This window comes from Tachypleus tridentatus, chromosome 6 (assembly GCF_004210375.1).
Source record: "Tachypleus tridentatus isolate NWPU-2018 chromosome 6, ASM421037v1, whole genome shotgun sequence".
Taxonomy (NCBI): Eukaryota; Metazoa; Arthropoda; class Merostomata; order Xiphosura; family Limulidae; genus Tachypleus; species Tachypleus tridentatus.
Window position 1 is genome coordinate 86,192,027 of NC_134830.1, and position 21,688 is coordinate 86,213,714.

Here is a 21,688-nt window from a genome sequence, read left to right on the forward strand (position 1 = left end):
AAATTATCCAAATTCTACAAATTTCGTTTGAATTCCTAGATTATTTTCTTTCAAATATTCTTTTTGCCGTAGTGTTTCTTTCCTTGCTGTTCCTTTGTGAACCTGACGATGAATGAAGGTCAAAATGTTGTTCGCTCCTCTACATAAAAAAATGTTCTCAACCCAAACCAGCTGTTTCTACATATATATTTCTTTCCTTCCTATCGTAAGTACACAAGATATAAAAATCATGTCGTCGAGATAATGAGTTTAAAAGCTGAGTTTGACTTTTTGTAATTTATTTTAACACGTGAGAAAAGAGAATATCGTGGTTTTATTAAATAAGACAGGTTATACAAAAAATGATAATAACAAATTTGTGAAACTATAGAAAGATCCTACCAAGACTAGATAGAATGAATTACAGAGGTAATCGTTAAAACGTTAAAAAAAGATAATTCATTGACAGTCAAAATGAACGCCATACTTTAAGACCAACTGGTTCCCATGTAGGGATATGTATGATGTCCCTAAAATTCAAAAAGAAAAATATTCTGAGACCTATAACGTCAGGTACTGGAATATATAACCATGTCTTATTTGGGTTACGTTGCTAGAAACTTTCATTACAAATGAATATTCCATAAAAATAGAAGCTTTGTATTTTCACAGGAAATAATAATTTTAACTTTTAATAAAGAGGTGTATTGTGCTAGCTTCGACATAGAGTCTTTATATACAAATATACCATTACATGAGATTATATATATGCGCAAAGTACTATTGTAACGTAATGATAACAACCAAATCAGATTTCTAAACTTGTAAGTTCAATAGTTTTTGAGTTATGCCAATAAAAAATCTTATTTTCAGTTTAATAATGAAATATATGATAAATCACATGGTGTTAATATAATATTATTAAGCCCATTACTTGAAAATATGTTTCTTTGTCATCACGAAAGAAGTGGCTTGAGGACTGTCTTGTACAATTCAAGCCAATACGTTATACAAATATGTGTATGATGCTTTTGAAGACTTTAGAGAGGTTGAATATGTCGAGAGGTTTTATATTACCTTAAGAGTTACATTACAGTATCAACTTCACCGTAGAACACCAACATAATCACAAACTTTCTTTTTAATTTATTTACTTATTCACAACAATGATGTAAAACCTGAATGTTGAAATCTTCACACACACACATACACAAAATTTACAGGACTATATTTTAGCTTTGAAAGTTTTCTGCTAATATCTTTCAAGAAAGGCATGAATAAAAATGCTGTTTCATTGATAAAATGAATATACCAGTAAATATTATTATTGTTTCATAAATATATGGAAAATATTAAGAAATTCTTAATAAAAATATGCCTTTTTCAACAAACGTTGTAGATCAAGTTACCTATGATAACCAAAAAAACTTCGTTTGTTTTACCATACTGGGAAACAGATGCTAAAGGCTAAGACTTAGTTAAGAAACATAATACGCCGGAATTATTTCCAAGTACAAGTGAGATATATATTTACGCCAGTGTATATAATTTATACATATATACATCAGGGTTGAATACTCATTTACTTTATTAAGCACTGAATGCCTTATATCAACCAGTACAGGTGTCCTGAATGTAACTTAGGTTATATAGGATGTATTAATATGCCATTAAAAACACGTGTAAAAGAGCATGCAGAGTTGAGATTCAAGAGGCATGTGCTATTTAGTTGTAATGAATCCATAAAAAGAGAGAATGCTAAAATATTAACTATGGTCAGGGGTAAAGTTCTATTCGTACTCACAGGTGGTGGCTTATTTTTAAAGCTGTAGTAGTATCGGGACTTATTTGACTTGTTTTGATGTTTTTATGTTTACACGCAGATTTTTCTTTCATTTGGAAAAACAGGTTCACTTCAGCCAGTGCAGTTGTTTTATTTTTTGTTGAGAATTTCACCTCTGACTAGGGTTAATAGCGAAGAAGAGTTATAAATAAAAAGAAGTCTGTCTCTCAATATACGTAAACCAAATTAAATGATCAGAATAGTGCAATTCATCTGTCATTAAAATTATAAGAACAGGTGTATCATAGTGATAAACATTCAGATGCTGCCTAACGAACCTACGCAGAATGTTCATCACCTCTCCGTTGAGAAAGGAAAAAAATAATTTCTACTGATAGACCCTGGAACATAATAAATCATCGTGAACTGGAAATTATCTAGAATGAGATAATTTTGTTCAATATCGATTTATAACCAAGCATTATTTTTAAGACATTATGTTTATAGCTGGTTTACAGAGCTCCCAATGAATGACCTACAGTAACATAAAAACTGTAGTGAGGGCACATAAATTTAGCCCACCTCTGCCAGGCCTCGGTAATGAAGCGTTTTAAAACTATAAGTTAAGTTTCTGAAAAATCTGGGTGACTGAAAGCTGACTTTACGGGATGAAACATCTGCGGTATTAATATATTCGTTAACTAGTACACTCTTTAAATATAAATAGTTTCCTATTCAGGTAAACTTATAAGTAAGTTATATTCAAAATAACTTGGAAATTATTACAACCAGTGAAAATAAGACATTGCTTAGCGGAGTGTATCAGTCTTTTACTAATTCATATCAGTGTATATTCAGATACTTGTTTTCTCTCATAAGTGATAGAATGACAACGGAATAATCACAGATGTTCTGTAAAAGTCTGAATAAGATGACACACATATATATATTTAGAGGAATAATTTAGAATACTACTTCAAATAAATGCATTATGTAATACCTCGCCTGGAACGACATTACAATAGCATAACTGGGCTCGTACACGGTTTCACCTGGCGATCTCGATTGTGTTGCGAAATAATGTAAGCCTAGCAGAGGATTTAGAATTAACTTTCCTCGAACTGTTTTTCTGGAATATAAAAAAAACAATTTATTACAGACTTATTTAATAGTAATAAAATGGTGATTTAGCGGTATTATTACATTTTTCCATTATTATTGTATTATATGTAGAAACAAAAACAAACAAATAACATACTCATCAAACACTAGAAAAAGAATGGATCAGAATGACAAGGTGTCGAAATTTTAATGTAATTGAGTATACTAACCTGTATTACATCAAAATAAAAATAGTGTACCCAATATTTTAGTTTCTTCGGCTTTTAAAATTGAACTATTCGTAAATTTACAGATTTTTGCTGGTAATATTCCCCACAATAGTTCGGCAGTAAGTCTGAAGGTTTATAATGTTTGTTTTTTGAATTTCGAGCAAAGCTACACGAAAGCTATCTGCATTAGCCATCTCTAATTTAGCAGTGTAAGACAAGAGGGAAGGCAGTCATCATCACCCACCGCCAATTCTTGAGCTACTCTTTTACCAAAGAATAGTGGAATTGATCGTCACATTATAACGCCCCCACGACTGAAAGGGCGAGCGTATTTGGTGTGACAGGGATACAAATCCGCGACTCTCAGATTACAAGTTGAGTGCCTTAACCATCTGACCATGTCAGGCCACAGAATTCTTCAAAGTGATAATGAACAATAATGTTTACCAAAACGCGCTAGTTAAATGTTAAAAATTCTAGAAACTCTTGTGATTAGCATATAAAAATCGACGTGCTGTTGAACAACTACAGTTAGTGTTCTATAGGCCTAGAAGCTATAACTGTAATTAACGCCTGTTAATCGAAACATTACAGAATTGGACCAGGAACATTTACAGATTTCGAACATTAAAGACTTTTCAACATCAGTGAATGACTTTGGGTGTTAGAATTTCTACGATGATTAAATATAATCACAGGTAAAAAGCCACATGTGTGAGGCCCATCATGCTAGCTAGCTTCAACTATATTCAACAGTATCAACTAGGAATTAATTTGCTTGTCGTGGACATAGATCGTCGATAAGTTTTCAGTTCTAGACTACGAGGGCTGTTCAAAAAATACGCGGATTGTTTGAATTGCGCGGCTCCAGTTGGTTCCAGGGGAATCGCTTGGTGTCGCTAGGTTTGCACAGATCAGCTGATTACGACGCCATTTTCCGATTGCAGATATCTTCATTTGTGTATTAGCTACGCGGTTTTAAGTGAAGTGCGATTTTTTTCGTTTGGAGGATTTCAGAATGAATGATCTGAAGGAGCAACGACTTGCTCTGAAATTTTGTGTTAAACTTGGAAAATCTGCGACTGAAACTTTTGCTATGCTTAACACGGCTTACGGTGATGTTGCTATGAAGCGTACGGCATGTTTCAAGTGGCATGAACGTTTTAAGGATGGTTGACAGTCCATTGAAGATGATGAGCGTCCTGGACGTCCTTCCACGTCAACTGACGACCCACACGTCGACAAAATCAACACCCTGGTGTGGGCAAATCGACATCTGACTGTCAGGGAGCTTGCTGAAAAGTGTGGGATATCGGTTGGATCTTGTTACAAGATTTTGACCTAAAAATTGAAGATGCACCGCGTTGCTGCGAAATTTAGCCCTCAGAACTCGTGAGTTTTTGGCCAAACACTCGATCACTGTTCTTCCCCACCCCCTCTACTCACCTGACCTTGCGATTTTTTCTTGTTCCCCAAACTCAAAAGACCCTTGAAAGGAAGAAGATTTGAGGCGATTCCCGAGATTAAGGCAAATGCGACGAAGGAACTGGAGGACATTACAAAAGAAGCGTACCAGGACTGTTTCAAAAAGTGGAAACACCGTTGGGATAAGTGTGTGCGTTGGGAAGGAGAGTACTTTGAAGGGGTCCCAGACCTGTAACTTCTAAATAAAGTACATTTTGTTTTATGATGTCAGTCCGCGTATTTTTGAACAGACCTTGTAGATATAAGACACTAAGATAAACGTACAACAGTGAATCTGTTATACATTGGAAGTTCGGATGTTTAGAATTCAGATCTCCTTAATAATTACACTATTTAATGTTTAATTTTTCATGTTCCTGGGCAGAAAGTGTTATTTCCCAGTTGCTTATGCCTAATGTAAATGAAAAAGACCTATTTTTCTCTTCAAACTTTGCTTTTGTGATTTAGGTAATGCAATTTTCAAATTTACTCATTTTCCAGAACATTTCAGGTAGATTCAGTGCTGAGTAGCTGGTAGAGAATTTTCTCGAACTTACAAGAATTTTCAAGAAAGAAAGTGTACAAATCACAAGTGAGAAGCGTCACCGACATTTTTCAAGCTTCTTCACTCGTCAAGATGGGCTCTGCTTCTGCCACAATGTATCCGGTCTGTGTGAAGCAACTGTAACCTAGACGAGTGGCGCCTCTTCACTGATAGCTCGTCCAGAAGCCTCAAAGCTGTGCTGCTCCATAACGGGAATAAGTATCCGTCTCTTCCCCTACCTCATTCGGTGCACCTCAAAGAGGAATACTAAAGCGTCAAGACCTTGCTAGAAGCCTTGAAGTATGATGAGTATGGCTGGGAGATTATCGGAGACTTCAAAATGGTGGCATCTCTGAAGGGTTTCCAAGGAGTCTTTACCAAGTTTCCCTATTATCTTTGCCTCTGGGACAGCAGGGACACCGTAGCGCACTACAACAGGAAGCACTGGCCACAATAGACCGAGTTCTCTATGGGAAGGCACAATGTCAAGTGTGAACCACTAGTGGAGCTAGTGGACTTTCACAAGGTGTTGTTCCCACTATTGCACATAAAATTGGGTCTTATGAAACAATTTGTTACAGCTCTTGATAAGGAGTCTGCAGCTTTCAAATACCATCGAGATTTCTTCCCTTAGCTGTCTGACGCAAAGGTCAAATAAAGAAGATCCTGGAGTGCACAGAATTCCCAAAGAAGCTCAGTAGGAAAGAAAAAAGCTTGTAGCAGCTTTGTCGCAGTGGTTCGAGGCTTCTTGGGCAATCACAAGGCTTAAAATGATGTGGAACTGGTTGAGGTTCTAGTGAAGAACTACGGCAAAATGAGCTGCAGGATGTCCCTGAAAGTCAATATCCTTGACGTTCACCTTGATAAATTTAAGGAGAACATGGGAGCATACTCAGAGGAGCAAGGTGAGCGCTTATACCAAAATATACTGGACTTTGAATGCTGCTACCAAGGAGCGTATAACAAAAACATGATGGGAAACTATATTTGGGGGCTGATACGTGAAAGTGTTTTACATTACAGTTGCAAATCTCAAAATCTCAACTCACTTCTAAACATTTTTGTATAACTGTAGTATAAATACATGTAAATCTTGATTCATATGTTGTTTTATTCAGACGTTATGTAAATAAAAACGTGTAAATTTGCCCGTTTTTACATAGAAATAGATTAATTTCTAAATTTCATTATACAGGTCACAAAAGCAAAGTTTGAAGGGAATAATGGCCATTTTCTGTACTTTTACAACATTAGTAATTAAGTTTGTTTGTTTTGGAATTTCGCACAAAGCTACTCGAGGGCTATCTGTGCTAGCCGTCCCTAATTTAGCAGTGTAAGACTAGAGGGAAGGCAGCTAGTCATCACCACCCTCCGCCAACTCTTAGGCTACTATTTTACCAACGAATAGTTGGATTGCCCGTCACAATATAACGCCCCCACGGCTGAAAGGGCGAGCATGTTTGGCGCGACTGGGATGCGAACCCGCGACCCTCAGATTATGAGTCGCACGCCTTAACACGCTTGGCCATTAGCAATTAAGAAATAACGCATACTCTTCAGGAACAAAATTTGTGTTACATAGTGTAATCAGTAATCCCAGTGGCCATTTTCACTGTTTGTTCTATAATTAGTCAGCACTGGAGCTAAGTCTATGCATTTAAAATGTAATTACTTCTTATAGACACGTCCCGCATATTTCCTGGTTGAGTAAATGATATTTAAAAGATCCAAAGGTAAAAGCCTAGGAGGAGCTAGAGGACGAACAAACAAATTTCTCTCACGTAGTAGAATAACAAACAGGATACAAATTAGCACAATGAGAAAGAACATCAAGATTCTCTTTCCAGCATTATTGCAAGAAATTTTATAAATACAGTAACTACTGATTGGCATATTACATATATATAATTTCGAGCTGCTCCTCGTTTTCACACCAAGGCTAAGTTACGTGGTTAGGTCGTTCAACTGGCAACTTGAGTGAGGGTCACGGGTTCAAATTCTCTTTACGAACCGTGCTCGCTCTTTCAGCTGTGGGGATGTTATAGTGTAAAAGTCAATCCCACTGTTCGTTGGTAAAAGAGTACCTTATGCGTTGGAGGTGAGTTGTGTTGGTTAGCAGCTTTCCCTGTAGTCTGTCATTTCTAAATTATGAACGATTAGTGACTTTTTTACCAATATCCTAAACAAACAACCATTCTAACTAGTGTGAAAAATCTCTTAAGCTCTTGCCAGTATAATTAATTGATAAAACTAGAGGGGAGATAAAGTGAGAAACGCTTAATAGTGTTTGAAAAACTATTCATATGTAGTCCTTTATTTAAGGACTTTTTAATATTTTCTACAATTCAAACCATATGCACACATTTTTTTTTTCCATACAGGAACGTTAATAATACTAAAGAAAAAATTGCAGAATCAGTTCTGCAATAAATATTCTTTCAGGAGTTTGATTTGTTTCGCATCATTCTGAGTTGAGTGTCTAAAGGAACGAAAATTGGCTGATATTATAATTTAGGAAATTCATTTACAAACTAAACTCTAAACGTCCATAGGGAGATCGAATCTGAGTTTAATAGTTTTAGGTAATATTCCTGGATTCAAAATGCGTGAAAATAGACATATCATGTGTACAGAATTATACAAACGTATTCCATAAATCTTTTAGGATATGTTTTTACTTACTATTTTATAATAAATAAAAACCTACATAGAAATTTCATGATTAAGGGAGGCGTACAACATTTGAGCTTCGTCATTTGAACATCACACTTTTGCTGAGGTACTGAATTTTGAGCGAGACTTGGTCAAAATGTCTGTATACTGTTCTATACACCAGGTGTAACTGGCTGGCTACCGATTATACAAAAAGCTGGGGAAGGTGGTAGAGTACATGTTTTCAGCAAGCGGGAAATTGAAGTGGCGAAAGTCTATCATCCATTTATTTTACATATCGAGTAGTGGGAACGTAATACTATATATTCTTCGGTAACATGTGTTATATATAAAGATGCAATAGACTTGATATAAAATGTACAAGTTTTCCATTTTCATATTTATTTATTTATTAGGTACATGTAAGCAGATGACTGCGAAGTTGTATATGTATGTTTAAAATGCTAAATTAATTAACATGTTTACAAGCCTAATATTTTGGAATGCATGTAAGTTTCTGAAATGTCTTAGCTAGACCAAATCAAAGAAACATCGATGATTTGATACAGACTACAATATAAAATATTCTAAAAAATGTTTAAAAACGTTTCTAAAAATAGCCTAGAAAAATATTCAGGTAGTATTATAAAGATACTTGCAAAATGTTTTCTCGATGTTTTAATTTTTTATAAGATGTTTTCTTGAAAACATATATACAACTTCAAAGAATGTTATGAAAATGCTTTGCATTTGCTGGGTAAAGATGGGGTCACCAGAATGTAACCTTCTTGTCATAACACTTTATACGTTAAATATATATAACGTTATAGTTACGTTACGTGTTCGCTGGGAAATCATTTTCTTTCAGCAATTTCCTCATCAGTTAATTAAAAACAAAAGTGCAAACTAACTCACTGTTTAATTTACTAACTAAAACTAAAAACTGAATAACAGAATAACTCACTGATTTACCCGCTTGCCTATTAGCATTTATTTCCCTTCATTAAAGATAGATAGCCTCTTATTATATAACAGCTCTTGTAACACTACGCATTCATGTGGAAATAACATTTTCATACTTATCACAGGAAATTTATTAGAAAGATTGATTTGCAGTGACAATAAAGGAAATACTACATATTTCAGAATCTTTTTATCGTCCTGGGTATTAAAGTTACATGATAATATGAGTTCCATTTTGGACTAACCCCAACACACTTCTAGACCTGGCCACAAACTTGACATCACACGGACAGATCCAATCTTATGAGCATTAGTATCACAGCAGTTTAATTATTATTATTGTTATATCACTAGCTGATTTAAGTATTTCTCCAGTATAGTCACGAACAGTATCAAAGATATTTCTCAGCATAACCTGACTGATTATCTTTCAGATTCTCTCATAAACGTCAGTGATGATAGTGTGTTGCTTCTAACTTCACGTACTGCTATTCCATAACTCATTAGTAGCAGTGAAATTTCTTGACCCCATTTCTGACATGAAGCTTGTAATGTGTTCTATCACTGGTCGTGTTCTTTGGATTATTTTGTAAAAATAATGCCTATTCCAGTCCACATAATGATAATTAACTTATTTATTTATTCAATAATCTGCTACACTTGTAGACTTAACTTCAAAAATAGCATTTAGACATAAGTTCTAGGACGAAGGACATCTAACTCACAAACAATGCTTAAACCACCTACTCGAAAGAATTTCCTCGCTAATCAGTTAATTTCAAACATGCTAACTTACTTACTGTTATAGCTTAGTAACATAATCAAAGAAATGAAGAATTTAGTTATTAACATCGAACTGATTTACTTATTGTTATATTTATCATCACCATCATCATGGATAGCCCCTCGAGTATGACATATATTACGGTATCCTATACTTCCTGCACTATCACTGCTGGTCTGGCATTGATATTTGACTGCTACTACAGTTTCAGTTGGTTAGAGCTTCAGGGTTTGGAACAAAGTCATTCCATATGATGCCAACAATCTTATGTACGTAGTGAATGTGGACATGGTAAAATTTTATGATGTGATGTCTGTACAATGTTGCAATAACATATCCATTGAGGACGGTGTGGACATATGCTGTGGTCAGCCCATAATCTTTTCTTTTGATGAGTACTGAAAACAGCACTAGCTTTAGATAATCTGGAGTTATCGTTGTTATCAACTGATACATTTTGAGAGAGGATAATGCCCAGATAGTAAAACTTGTTGACTATGTCTAGGGAAGCGCTTTTAATCTTGATGGCTGGTTAGGAGTCATTGGATGTTGCTGATGACAAGACCAAACCTTCTTTCTGAAGTGATGAAATGGTCAACAATGTTTTGAATATCATGTGGTGTGTGTGTGAGTGTGAAAAAGAGGGTGTATCCAGCAAGTGCTCAGTCGTTATCACATAAAAAGTTATGTGTTTATATGATTGTCTTCTTTGTCCTTGCTTGGAGTTTTCTCATGTTACACACTTTCAAGACATCTCTATTGAATCACGATCTCTGTATCACATTCTCAGAAGGTTTTGAAGGTAAAGTGATGAATCATAGCGAACATGCTGAACAGAATAGCACTATCACGTTACCTTGCATGGTACCATACTGAATATCGAATAAGAGTGACTGTTGACTGTTTACAAAATTAAACGAAAGTTATCACAGTAACTTAAACAAGGAAAAAATATTACAATGAAATAAGATTGTGCAAAATCAGAAGCTGATCCATCGGTTTTACTTTCTCTTATCTAATTATACATGACCACAAGGTAGAAGAAACTTCAGATAAGATTGAGTCTTTGGTAATAAAACAGAAACACCAGATATCCAAAAACATTCAAACGATCCTGGGGAATAAGCTAAGAATTGGCATCTCTCCCTCCTCTCCTTGTAGGAAGACTATTGCCTCACGAGGAGTTTATATGCTCTTGTAAGCAGGGCTTTATTTTTTTAGACCATAGGGTATCCACATACACCCTCCTCATCAGGCATAAATCTGATCGAGAGAACCAGCTTAGTTACCGAATATGTAACAGGTAGTACCGGATTAGCCTGATTACCGAGAGAGGTACGTGATCTGACCTTATTTAATATTTTTGCTATATATACTCTTCTTTCTACAAAATGCAAGAAAGCTTTGAGTGCAATAGATACCATAACTTTTAGGAACTTTCTATATATTTCCTAAGGCTCCACGCTTAGCAAACAAAAATCTAAAGTAAAATATAGTTTACGTTATTTTGAGAACAGACGACTACAATACTAACACTGTCATTTATTCACCTAGAAGACATATTTGTTTATTTTGAAGATAAGCCCAAGGTTAAACAAAGGGCTATCTGTGGTCTGCTCACCCGGGTATCGAAACTTAGTTTCTAGCAATGGAAGTTCGCAGACTTACCATTTTGCTTCTGGGGGCTCCGAGAGAAAATAGACAACAGTATTTTAAATAAATTCAAAGTATAAAATCTTTCAATAGGCAATTATGATAACTAAAGCTAATCTCGAAAATTAAAAACACCGCTATAAGAATGTAAATGAAACAAAATTATCGTTTCTTTTGATAAGATTTCGACTACTTGTTGTTGTCATTATTATCATAATATAACATGAGCTTGTTTGAGTCTTAGAAACTCACTTATATACATAAATATGTATTGCAAGGAATTCTAGATAAATCCACAAATCAGAGGGTCAAGACCTAAATTCTCAAGCCACATTATTAATCTTAGTAACCACGGGATTGTTTCCTTTTTAAAAATTGAAAACCAAAGTAGAAAAGTTATTCTGCAGTTACTAAGTTAAGTTTGCGAGGGTCGCGGTTTTGAATCCCGGTCATATCAAACATGTTCGCTTTTTCAGCCATGGGGGCGTTTTAATGTTCAATCAATTCCACTAGTCGTTGGTAAAAGAGTAGCTCAAGAGTTGGCAGTAGATGGTGATGACTGGTTGCTTTTCTCTAGTCTTACACTGCTGAATTAGGGATGGCTAGCGCAGATAGCCTTCGTGTAGCTTTGCGTGAAATTCAAAACAAACAAACGAAAAAGATAAGTTAACCAAGTGTAATGACAAAACAATTCTTAAATTAAAATAATCGTTACTGTAAGGTGTCTTATATAATGTTTTGAACTTTTTGAAGACGAAGCATTTTTTTGCCCTCTCTTAAAATATATCATGAAAATTAAAGGTAACTTGTTTATTTCATTTTGATATTAGTGTTAAAATATTTACTCTTACGAAGTTATTCGCTGTGTGATGTTTGGGGTATATGTACACTGCTATTGGTAGTGTAGAACGAGTTTAAAACGTATAAGTGAATAAATTCGAAGAATGAATATATAAGCACCAAATATATGTAGTTTAACATTGGTTCCAAGTTTCAGATAAGACTAAATAGTAGCTCTAAACTATAGTCTATAGTAAAAAAGTAAATATTTGCTTAAGTAGTGTCAGTATACACAACATGTGAGTTGATTGTCGACAGTGTTTTCATTTGGCTCCTTCTCTTGGTGTCTGTGTCATGGAATTTCTAAGTTCTGTTGGTACGTTAAAAATATGTGAACTTTTCAACATTAGCTCTAAAGAAATAGATGTATGCTTAGTTAAATTAATATGGAAATAAATTTTTAAAAAAGTATCCACAAGTTATTGTCCGGTCACTCTTGTATACGTTGTAACGTGAGAGAATAGGTCTTTACGACCCTAATAGGTCCAAAAATGTTGGTTTGGGAGTACTCGGAAAAGAGAGAGAGAGAGATAATCATTTTCTAACAGTAATAAAAAAATTATGGTTAATTATCGAAATTAAAAACTTGTAGACAATTTTTGTTACATGTGTAACAAAGAAGATCTGGTGTAACTTGGTAATTATAGTACTTAATATTTAATCTGCAGGATTGCCATTACTAAAAATGCTTGCCTATTAAGCTATGGAAGTATTATAATGGGGTAACTAATTCCACTTTCATTGGTAAAGAGTAGCCCAAGAATTATTGTTGGATGATGTTGAACACCTAGTTTCCCTTCAGAATACTACTTCTAAATGAGGTAAAGCTAATAGAAGAAAGCAAAGGATTGTTACACATGGCATTAGTCAAACTGGATTAACTAGAGATAATTTAAGGAAAATATTTCATAAATATTTGAATGATAATGGATGGCCTTGGTTTAATGTAGTGGATAAATCAGCCTAGATGGTTTCTTTCTGTTCTTTATTGTTATGTTATTTACTTTAAGTAAAAGTTACAGCCAATTCAACTGATGTGTTAAGGTATCCAGAATTGTTTTAAATGAAAAGAAACAAATACCAATAAATCTGATTGAGTTGCTTAAGATTGTTTAGTGAATTCATAGTGTTAATATATCAACTCTTTTTTTTGTAGTTAATAGTTGGAATGATAGGACAAAGATGCATATATAAAATTTGACAGAGTAAGAGTTATAATAATTTGAAACAGTTTTCTAACAAAGGGTATGACATTTGAAAAGAGGTGCTTTCAGGTTAAGATAAATGCAGTAAGTTTAAAGAAGTACAATGGAATGTTAATTAAATATTTAAATGATAAAGGTTGTGCTTTTTGTAAAATTTTGTGAATGACAACCTCTACATGTTATCAGGTTCTTTGTTATTACTAAATGGTATTTTATAAAACCTTGTGTCATCAGCTTTGCTTCTTTCAGCGATTTTCTTAAAATTGAGCATGATGCTTGGAAACTTGCAGAAGAAGCATCATATGCTAAAAGTGCACCACTCAACATAACTTATTGCCTATATAGTGGTCAGCTACTCTTGATTACATGTTTGCAGTTCTGCATCTTCCAGTTGAATGTTATTTGTTAATCTATTTTACAAACCTGGTATTAGTGTAGAGTTGTGATATAAATATAATAGTGAAAATGGCATGAACACTTGGCCATCAGTGTGGTAGTTTGAATAACTTATGGTGTGAAGCAGTTGGAACTTTGCATATGATGTGCTTGTGTCTCAAGAGTAACAGAGACTGTCTACTTTGACATGGTGGAATTGTTTTAATCAACACATTCAATGGCATGGTAGCTGTTTTTTCTGTAGTTCCCCTTTATATTAATTAACCATCAAGCTTTATTTGATTCTAGTTCCTTATATTTTCACATATACACTTAAGAGTTGATATTTATTTGTTGTTTTTATTTCTTCACATGTACACATGCAAAATAATACTTGGTCTTGGTTAAATTATTCTCTGCGATGTACACAGATTTTTAAAGTTTATTTCTTGTTCTTACTTTTTAAAAGGTTCACATAGAAGTATATTTGAATGTTAATGTTTATTTCTAGTGCATTTCTTTGCAATTCCCTCTTTATTAACTTCCTCTATTCTCTTTCTTGTGCCTCATTCCTCAGCAGTTGGTCATCTTTGTATTCAGTCTGGTTTCTTTCATCTTCTCCCTCATGTCTTTTGTTTTTTTGTGGAATTCCCTGTCAGGAGTCTGTTTAATGGATCTTCATGGTCTTTCCAGCCTTGTTTCTATTCCTCCATCTTCTTGAGTCTCAGCTATGTCTCCTCCCCACATTTCTATTTCATCTAATCCACTCTAACACACTTCTCTTCCTTAGGATATAACATTCTTTTATCATTGTATGTGGTATTATCCAGTCCATCTTCTTAATCATGCTGCTATCTCTTTGTCCTACTCTCATCATCCATCTATCATCATGTAGAATTGTATGAGATGTACTCATTACCATTTCCCTTTAACTTCATTACATCATTATGTATTTCCTCATCTTTCAAAGGATAGTTCTACTGTGATCTGTAAGTCCTTTCTACCTTAAATTTTCCAGTAACATTTCCTCCATCTTCCACCTTTCCAGTATGATAGTCTCCTATCTTCTATGCCTATGTCTACTTTTTTTTCCTTAATCATTGCCCCCTTCCTACTTTTTGATTATTAGATTTTCATTATGGTTCTTTGTTTATGTTGTCTTTAGATGGGTTCTATTTCTGCTTGCACTTGTACACAATTTTGCACTATTATTTCCTTCTCCTTTCTCATTATTACTCTTCCCCTCTCCGTTTTAACAGATGATCTTTCATTCCTTTGTATTCCCTGTAAGGAGAATGTAGTTACTCCTTTCCTCACATATCCCTTCCTGTAATTACTCTTTTTGGTGTTATTTCTGCCTTGAACAGATGTTCTTGAGTTATCTGAGCCACATAATGTTTTATCACAATTTTTTTCCTTATATTTCTTCTCACTGCCCTTTCATAATCTGTACACCTTATCTACCTAGACCCTTCATCTTATCCAATTACAAACTGGATCTGCCAAGACCTATATCTTGTATAAACCTCTATGATGGTGGATGTTTGTATGTTATCTCAAGTCTCCTAATATGGTTTTCTCCCATTCTCTCTGGAGTGGTGTGTTGCCTACCTCACAATAACCTGGCTGTCTCATCTTCTGTAGCAAACAGACTTCCACCAAGACTATTCTTCAGTTAGCTCTTTACCTATAAAGAGTACAAGTATTCATTCCATTATGATACATTACCTCTTTTCACATGGATAGCTATTCTCATTCGTTGCTGTTTTTTGCTTGCAAAACATGATCAATGTACTTCATCTTTATCTTGCATGCAAATCATCATGCCATAACCCTTCATCAATAAGAGAGCAACACTCCTCTGTTGGATTCTACTAAACTACTAGTTTCATTGGGAGATTGATCATTATATACGAGTCATTCTTCTTCTGCCAGAAATGTTTGGGTTCATTCTGCATGATTTGAATATGTTAGTTATGTGGAGGAATGTTACAGCCTTTTTAACTCCACTTAGCTCTTGCTGTGTCTTCCTATGCCTCTCCTATGAAGTATACTAGGTCTAACTTTGCTTTTTTATAGGCTTTCTTAAGTGTGTTCCACTTCAACTACTTTCGTATGAAACTGTCCATTACGCATAACACCATTCATTTTAGTACCTTGTTTTCCTTTCTTTTCCTAACATTTTAGTTCATGCTGAGCTGAAGGCTTGTGTAAACATTTCTTGTTTTTCATGAGTTTATGATCATTGTTTCTTAGCTTATAAGCAGGCTGATAAACCTTTTCTCATCTTACAGAATTGGAGTCTGTTTTTGTCTTTCCATTACAGCTCTTCTACAGTACTTCTTCTATATATGCCTCCTTTCTGAGGTACTCTACTAATCTTCTGAGGAGTTTTGGGGGTTTACCATTTCCTTTTCTATCTCTAAGTTGGTATGATTGTTCTATTCAGCCCTATTCCTTCATATGTGGTTTCATTGCCGTGGGAGCCTCCCCTTTCAGTTTACCTCCTCTGTGGATTCCCATGTGTTTGCCATGCATGGTGAAGGGAGCCTCCCAGGAATGTTTCTATTCCTGGGCTAGGGTCAACCAAGTACCAGTGTTGGTTGTTCTCAACAGGTGTTGTGGACATTGTATCTGATACTGTCCTGGATTGTATCATAACCCTATGTGGGCAATCACAAGGCTTAAAATTATGTGGAACTGGTTGAGGTTCTAGTGAAGAACTACAGCAAAATGAGCTGCAGGATGTCCCTGAAAGTCAATATCCTTGACATTCACCTTGATAAATTTAAGGAGAACATGGGAGCATACTCAGAGGAGCAAGGTGAGCGCTTATACCAAAATATACTGGACTTTGAATGCTGCTACCAAGGAGCATATAACAAAAACATGATGGGAAACTATATTTGGGGGCTGATACGTGAAAATGTTTTACATTACAGTTGCAAATCTCAAAACACAACTCACTTCTAAACATTTTTGTATAACTGTAGTATAAATACATGTAAATCTTGATTCATATGTTGTTTTATTCAGACCTTATGTAAATAAAAACGTGTAAATTTGCCCATTTTTACATAGAAATAGATTAATTTCTAAATTTCATTATACAGGTCACAAAAGCAAAGTTTGAAGGGAATAATGGCCATTTTCTGTACTTTTAGAACATTAGTAATTAAGTTTGTTTGTTTTGGAATTTCGCACAAAGCTACTCGAGGGCTATCTGTGCTAGCCGTCCCTAATTTAGCAGTGTAAGACTAGAGGGAAGGCAGCTAGTCATCACCACCCTCCGCCAACTCTTAGGCTACTATTTTACCAACGAATAGTTGGATTGCCGTCACAATATAATGCCCCCACGGCTGAAAGGGCGAGCATGTTTGACACGACAGGGATGCGAACCCGCGACCCTCAGATTATGAGTCGCACGCCTTAACACGCTTGTTTGACAAGCTGTCTCTGTATGACCTTAGAGAGGATGGTTAATGCTCATTTCATTTTGTTCCTCGAATCCAACAACCACCATCCACCCAGTGTAGGTTCTGATGACAGCGCTCCACTGTGAACCACCTGATTTGACTCCAAACATCAATCAGAGAAGCCTTCCTCAAATGACATCTTGTATCAATATTCTTTGACATTGAGAAGGCTTATGATACAACATGGAGGTATGGCATTTTGCGAGACCTCCATATATATATATATGAGTTACGTGGACATTTTCCTATTTCTGTTAAAAATTTTTAATGCACAGGTTATTCCAAGTTTATGTTGGTTCAATACTTTTCTGTTTCTTTCTACAGGAATTTGGAGTCCCTTCGGGGGAGTGTTCTGAGTGTCACACTTTTCAGTATAAAGATTAATGCCATCACTGAACAACTCCCTCTCACTGTTGCAAACAGGGTCTATGTTGATGACTTTCACATCTCATGTCAGTAGTTGAACATGAGGTATATTGAGCGGCAGCTACGGACTGCCCTCAGTTGTTTACTGAAGTGGACCACAGCAAATGGCTTTACCTTCTCTCTCTCTAAAATTATTTGCATGCACTTTTGCTGCCAACGGGGTATTCAACCCTATCCCAAACTCTGTGAATTTGTGCTGCCTGTGGTCCCTGAGACAGTGTTCTTGTGGCTTATCTCTGACCGTAAGCTAACCTTTATACCACACATCAAGCAGCTAGGGGTCAAATGTACAAGAGCACTAAACCTCTTTTCTATCCTCTCTTCCACCACTTGGGAAATGGATCTATGTTCTATGCTAAAGATATATTATGCTCTTATTTGATTGAAACTTGACTGTGGATCACTGGTCTATGGCTCTGCCAGAACCTTGTCTTTAAAGATGCTGGAACCCATTCATCATCAAGGACTTTGGCTCTGCACTGGGGCTTTCCGCACTTTCCGAGTTCAGAGCTTATACATAGAGTCTCATGAACCTTTCTTGTGCCTCTGCCGTTTGCAACCATCTTTACTATATGCTTTGAAACTTCATTCCTTACCAAAGCATCCCACCTGGGGTTGTGTTTTCCTTCCTCGATGGGCCATGCTTTTTTAGACCAGATGGTCTGTTATTGCTCCTTCTAGCCTTCGTATCCAGATGCAGTTAGGTGAATTGGTTCTGTCCTTGAATAACATTGCTGTATCCACTGGTCAGCCCATCCCACCATGGCTTTTTTTGTTTCCAGTTGTGACCTATCTTTAAGTCATCTGAGAAAAGCAGACTCTCCTGATTGGAAATACTGTCTGCTATTTGCTGAACATCTTTTGAACCATCCTTTCATTACTATTTATACAGATGGTGCAAAATCAGGTGATTGTGTGGGCTCTGCCATGGTTTGTTGGTTGCACGCAGAATCCCCACTACAGCTTCTGTGTTCACTGCTAAACTGTATGCCATTTCTCTTGTCCTGGATCACATAGAAGCTAAACAGTACTCAAACTGCACTATTTATACTGACTAGCATAGTTCTCTCCTGGCCCTGGAATTGCTTCACGTTGGTTCACGCCCTGTTCTTGCTGATATTGAAAATTAACTGGCTCATTTCTCTTTGACATGCACTTTTATCCAGTTTTTCTGGATATGTGGCTACATTGGTATTCAAGGGAATGAGCTTGCTGACACCACAGCTAAATGTATCTGCTCTGGCACTATCATTGCTGTGCCTGTTCCATATATGGATTATGGTCTGGAATTCAAGGTTTGGATCCGTGAAGCTGGCAGTGGACTTGGAGTGAGCAATGTGAGAACAAGCTTTTCCAAATAAAACCCCATATTGGACTTTGGCCATCTTGCTTCCATAAGGATCGGAAAGAGGAAGTTGTACTAAGTGGACTAAGCATTGGTCACAGTTTCTTAACTCATCATTTTCTTTTATCTGGAACTGATGCACCAGTGTGTAGTCTGTGTAACACTCGGATCACAATAAGCCACAGTTTACTGTCTTGCTGTAATTATGACTCTCAACAATGGCACCATTTTTAAACATGTTTGTCTCAAGGTGTATTTGTTACATTCGACAGTATTATTGGCATTGGTGACACTGTTCATCTTAGAAATGTTTTTAGTTTAAAAAGTCCATTAATCTTTTTAACGCTATTTAAGTTTTTAATTTATACATAAGACCTTTTTTAATGAGATTCCCTTTTGAGAGTCAAAGTACATCAAGTTTAATTTGAAATTAGAAAATGGCCATGATGTTAAATACCTTGAAACCAGAACTGGAAAGGCCAACTTCAGGTGACTAATGCTGCTGTTTTAACTTACTTGTTAGTCGTCCTGGTGAGTTATAATAATTACAATTATGCTACAGGAAATTCTTTACAACTTGTATTACTGTAGTTTTCCTCTTACTGCTGTTAACTAGATGTAATTAATGCTATTTATGATTTTAATCCAAAAATTAAACTTTATCTTATTTTACATTAATTTCCTTTTATGAATTTTAATAATTTTACTTTAACTTTTTATTGGATGTTTGGCACAGATAGCCTAGTTATTTTGTGCCATGAAACACCAAACCAACCAACCAACTTTATTACTGTTCAGAACTTGTTGAGAAGTGTGTAATCTTGTCACAGGTTTTTCTACATTACGTTATCTTTGTGACTTACAAATGACTCCTTTTCTCCATCAGTCTGTTTTTTAGAGATTTTCCTTTGTAATCATGTGGAATCTGTAAGACCACTTTAATCTTTGATTACTTGTCTTGTTATGACCCATAACATCTTACATAATTGTTTCTTGTCTTACAACCTACTATTGTTTACCAGTTCTCACCACCAAGAATTCAGCATCTGTCAGTGGATGTGCAGACTCTTCTCTCACAGAGATCTGTGAGCCTGTCAGCAAGTCTTCTCCAGGTTTTACTCCAGGCTTTTTGTTGTCCCCAAAACAAATTGGGGTACTGACATGCTGTAAACATTCTGTCCTGCCTCATCCAGTTTCTGGATCTTCTCCAGTTTACTATGGAGTTCTTTATCACACAGAGGTTGTGGTAGACATTTCTTTTGCCTATCTCTATATTCCTATTTGTCATGGACCAGCATGGCTAGGTTAGGGCTCTTGACTTGTAATTCGAGGGTTAGAAGTTCGAATCATTATCACACCAAACATGCTTGCTATTTCAGCTGTGGGGGCATTATAATGTCATGGTCAATCCTGCTACTCATTAGTAAAAGAGTAGCCCAAGAGTTGGTGGTCGGTGTAGACGACTAGCTGCTTTCTTTCTAGTCTTACACTGCTAAATTAGAAATGGCTAGCATAGATATACCTCATGTAGTTTTGTGCAAAATCAGAAAACAAACAAATAAAACATATTTCTCACCAATTCATGTGTTAAGGTTCTGTCACTTTTAGGGACTTGAGATTTTCTTGAAGTCCTTTTTCCTTTAGGTTAGATGTATATGTATTCTTTTCAGTGGAACCTGAACAGCCAATGGACTTTCAAACTTGACTTTCTCTTTCCCATTTGGACGATCTGATTTGGTGGTTGAAGAAGGACAAAACATCGACAGGAGTACTGCTTTCTGCACTTCATCTGAATTTGCATCTGCTCACAGGTGGTTCTCTTTAAGGTTAGGGAGCATGGGTACATAAGCAAAAGGCTTCCAGACAATCATCTCAGATCAAAATGTCTTACCCTATCAACATGTAGAAGTTTCTTGTGGTATGACATACTTTGGTATATATTTGTGTGTACTTTCGTTTGGTAATAAACAGACACATAATGCTCCATTCTTAAAATTCTATTGTTGTCATCTGTATCAATCTCTGAGAGGCACTCTCTGCTGTTTCCTTTGTGGTTGAACATTAAAATTCCTTTTTTAGACATGTATAATGCAGATAAGTCTCCATGCATTTCATATTTGGGTGCTCTTCACCTTGTGATTTATGCCATAGAGTGGTCTTTCATCACTTAGCTTTTCATGTGGCTTTGCAGTTAATGGTTTATCTTTCATCTGGATACTTTTACCACTTAATGCAACACAAAATTATCTTTTTTTTATTTGGTCTCTAGTTCTTCAACCTCAGGCCCTAGCAAAGGATGCTCTCTGTTTCATCTGGACCAACTGATACCTTTTGTGCTTTTGTTAGTTTTATAGACTTTATTATGCAGTTATTCTAGACTGCACTGTCAGTATTGTTCTTCACTGCCTTCCACTCCCTTCTTTTGAACTTCATCCTCTTTTCTCTTATTCCATGTTTCACTCATCCATTCCTACTTTTTTTTTCCTCTATTGGTTTGCTATATTTGCTATCAACCTTTCATGTAGTTTTTTTCATTCCACATATGTTCTGCTTTATCCAAATTGATCTTTCCTGTCCTAAATTTCAGCAGATCTTGAAGGATATTCTTCTGTTTTGCCAATTTTACTTCTATGATTTTCTCATCTCTATTCCAAGTGTCATTCAGACAAAATTTTATATCTAATCTGTGCTGTTCATTGATACATGACCTACCTGACCCCTTTAGTGGATCTTATTCCCACTGTTTCCCTCCTTGATTTCATTCATCTGTACATAACCTTTCTCCATCTTCCTGTCACCTGATTCAATTGGTCTATTTCTTCCTGTTTCTTTCTGTTCCAAATGTCATTGTATCATATCAGGCACTTT

General features: G+C 35.7%; 1 protein-coding gene across 4 annotated transcripts in view; it reads left to right on the plus strand.

The window, feature by feature from the left end:
* Positions 1-12,003: 12,003 nt before the first annotated feature.
* Positions 12,004-21,688, plus strand: part of LOC143252955 (ciliogenesis-associated TTC17-interacting protein) — an 86,095-nt gene continuing 76,410 nt past the window's right edge. For 3 of the 4 annotated variants that reach the window (XR_013029271.1, XM_076505901.1, XM_076505904.1), the window contains exon 1: positions 12,005-12,309. Coding sequence is in view for 3 of the 4 variants with exons in the window: in XM_076505901.1 (XP_076362016.1) it covers positions 12,288-12,309 (22 nt within the window). In the remaining variant the exon portion in view is untranslated. Of the gene's footprint in view, positions 12,310-21,688 lie in introns of all 4 variants that reach the window. The other variant, XM_076505903.1, reaches the window with a different exon arrangement.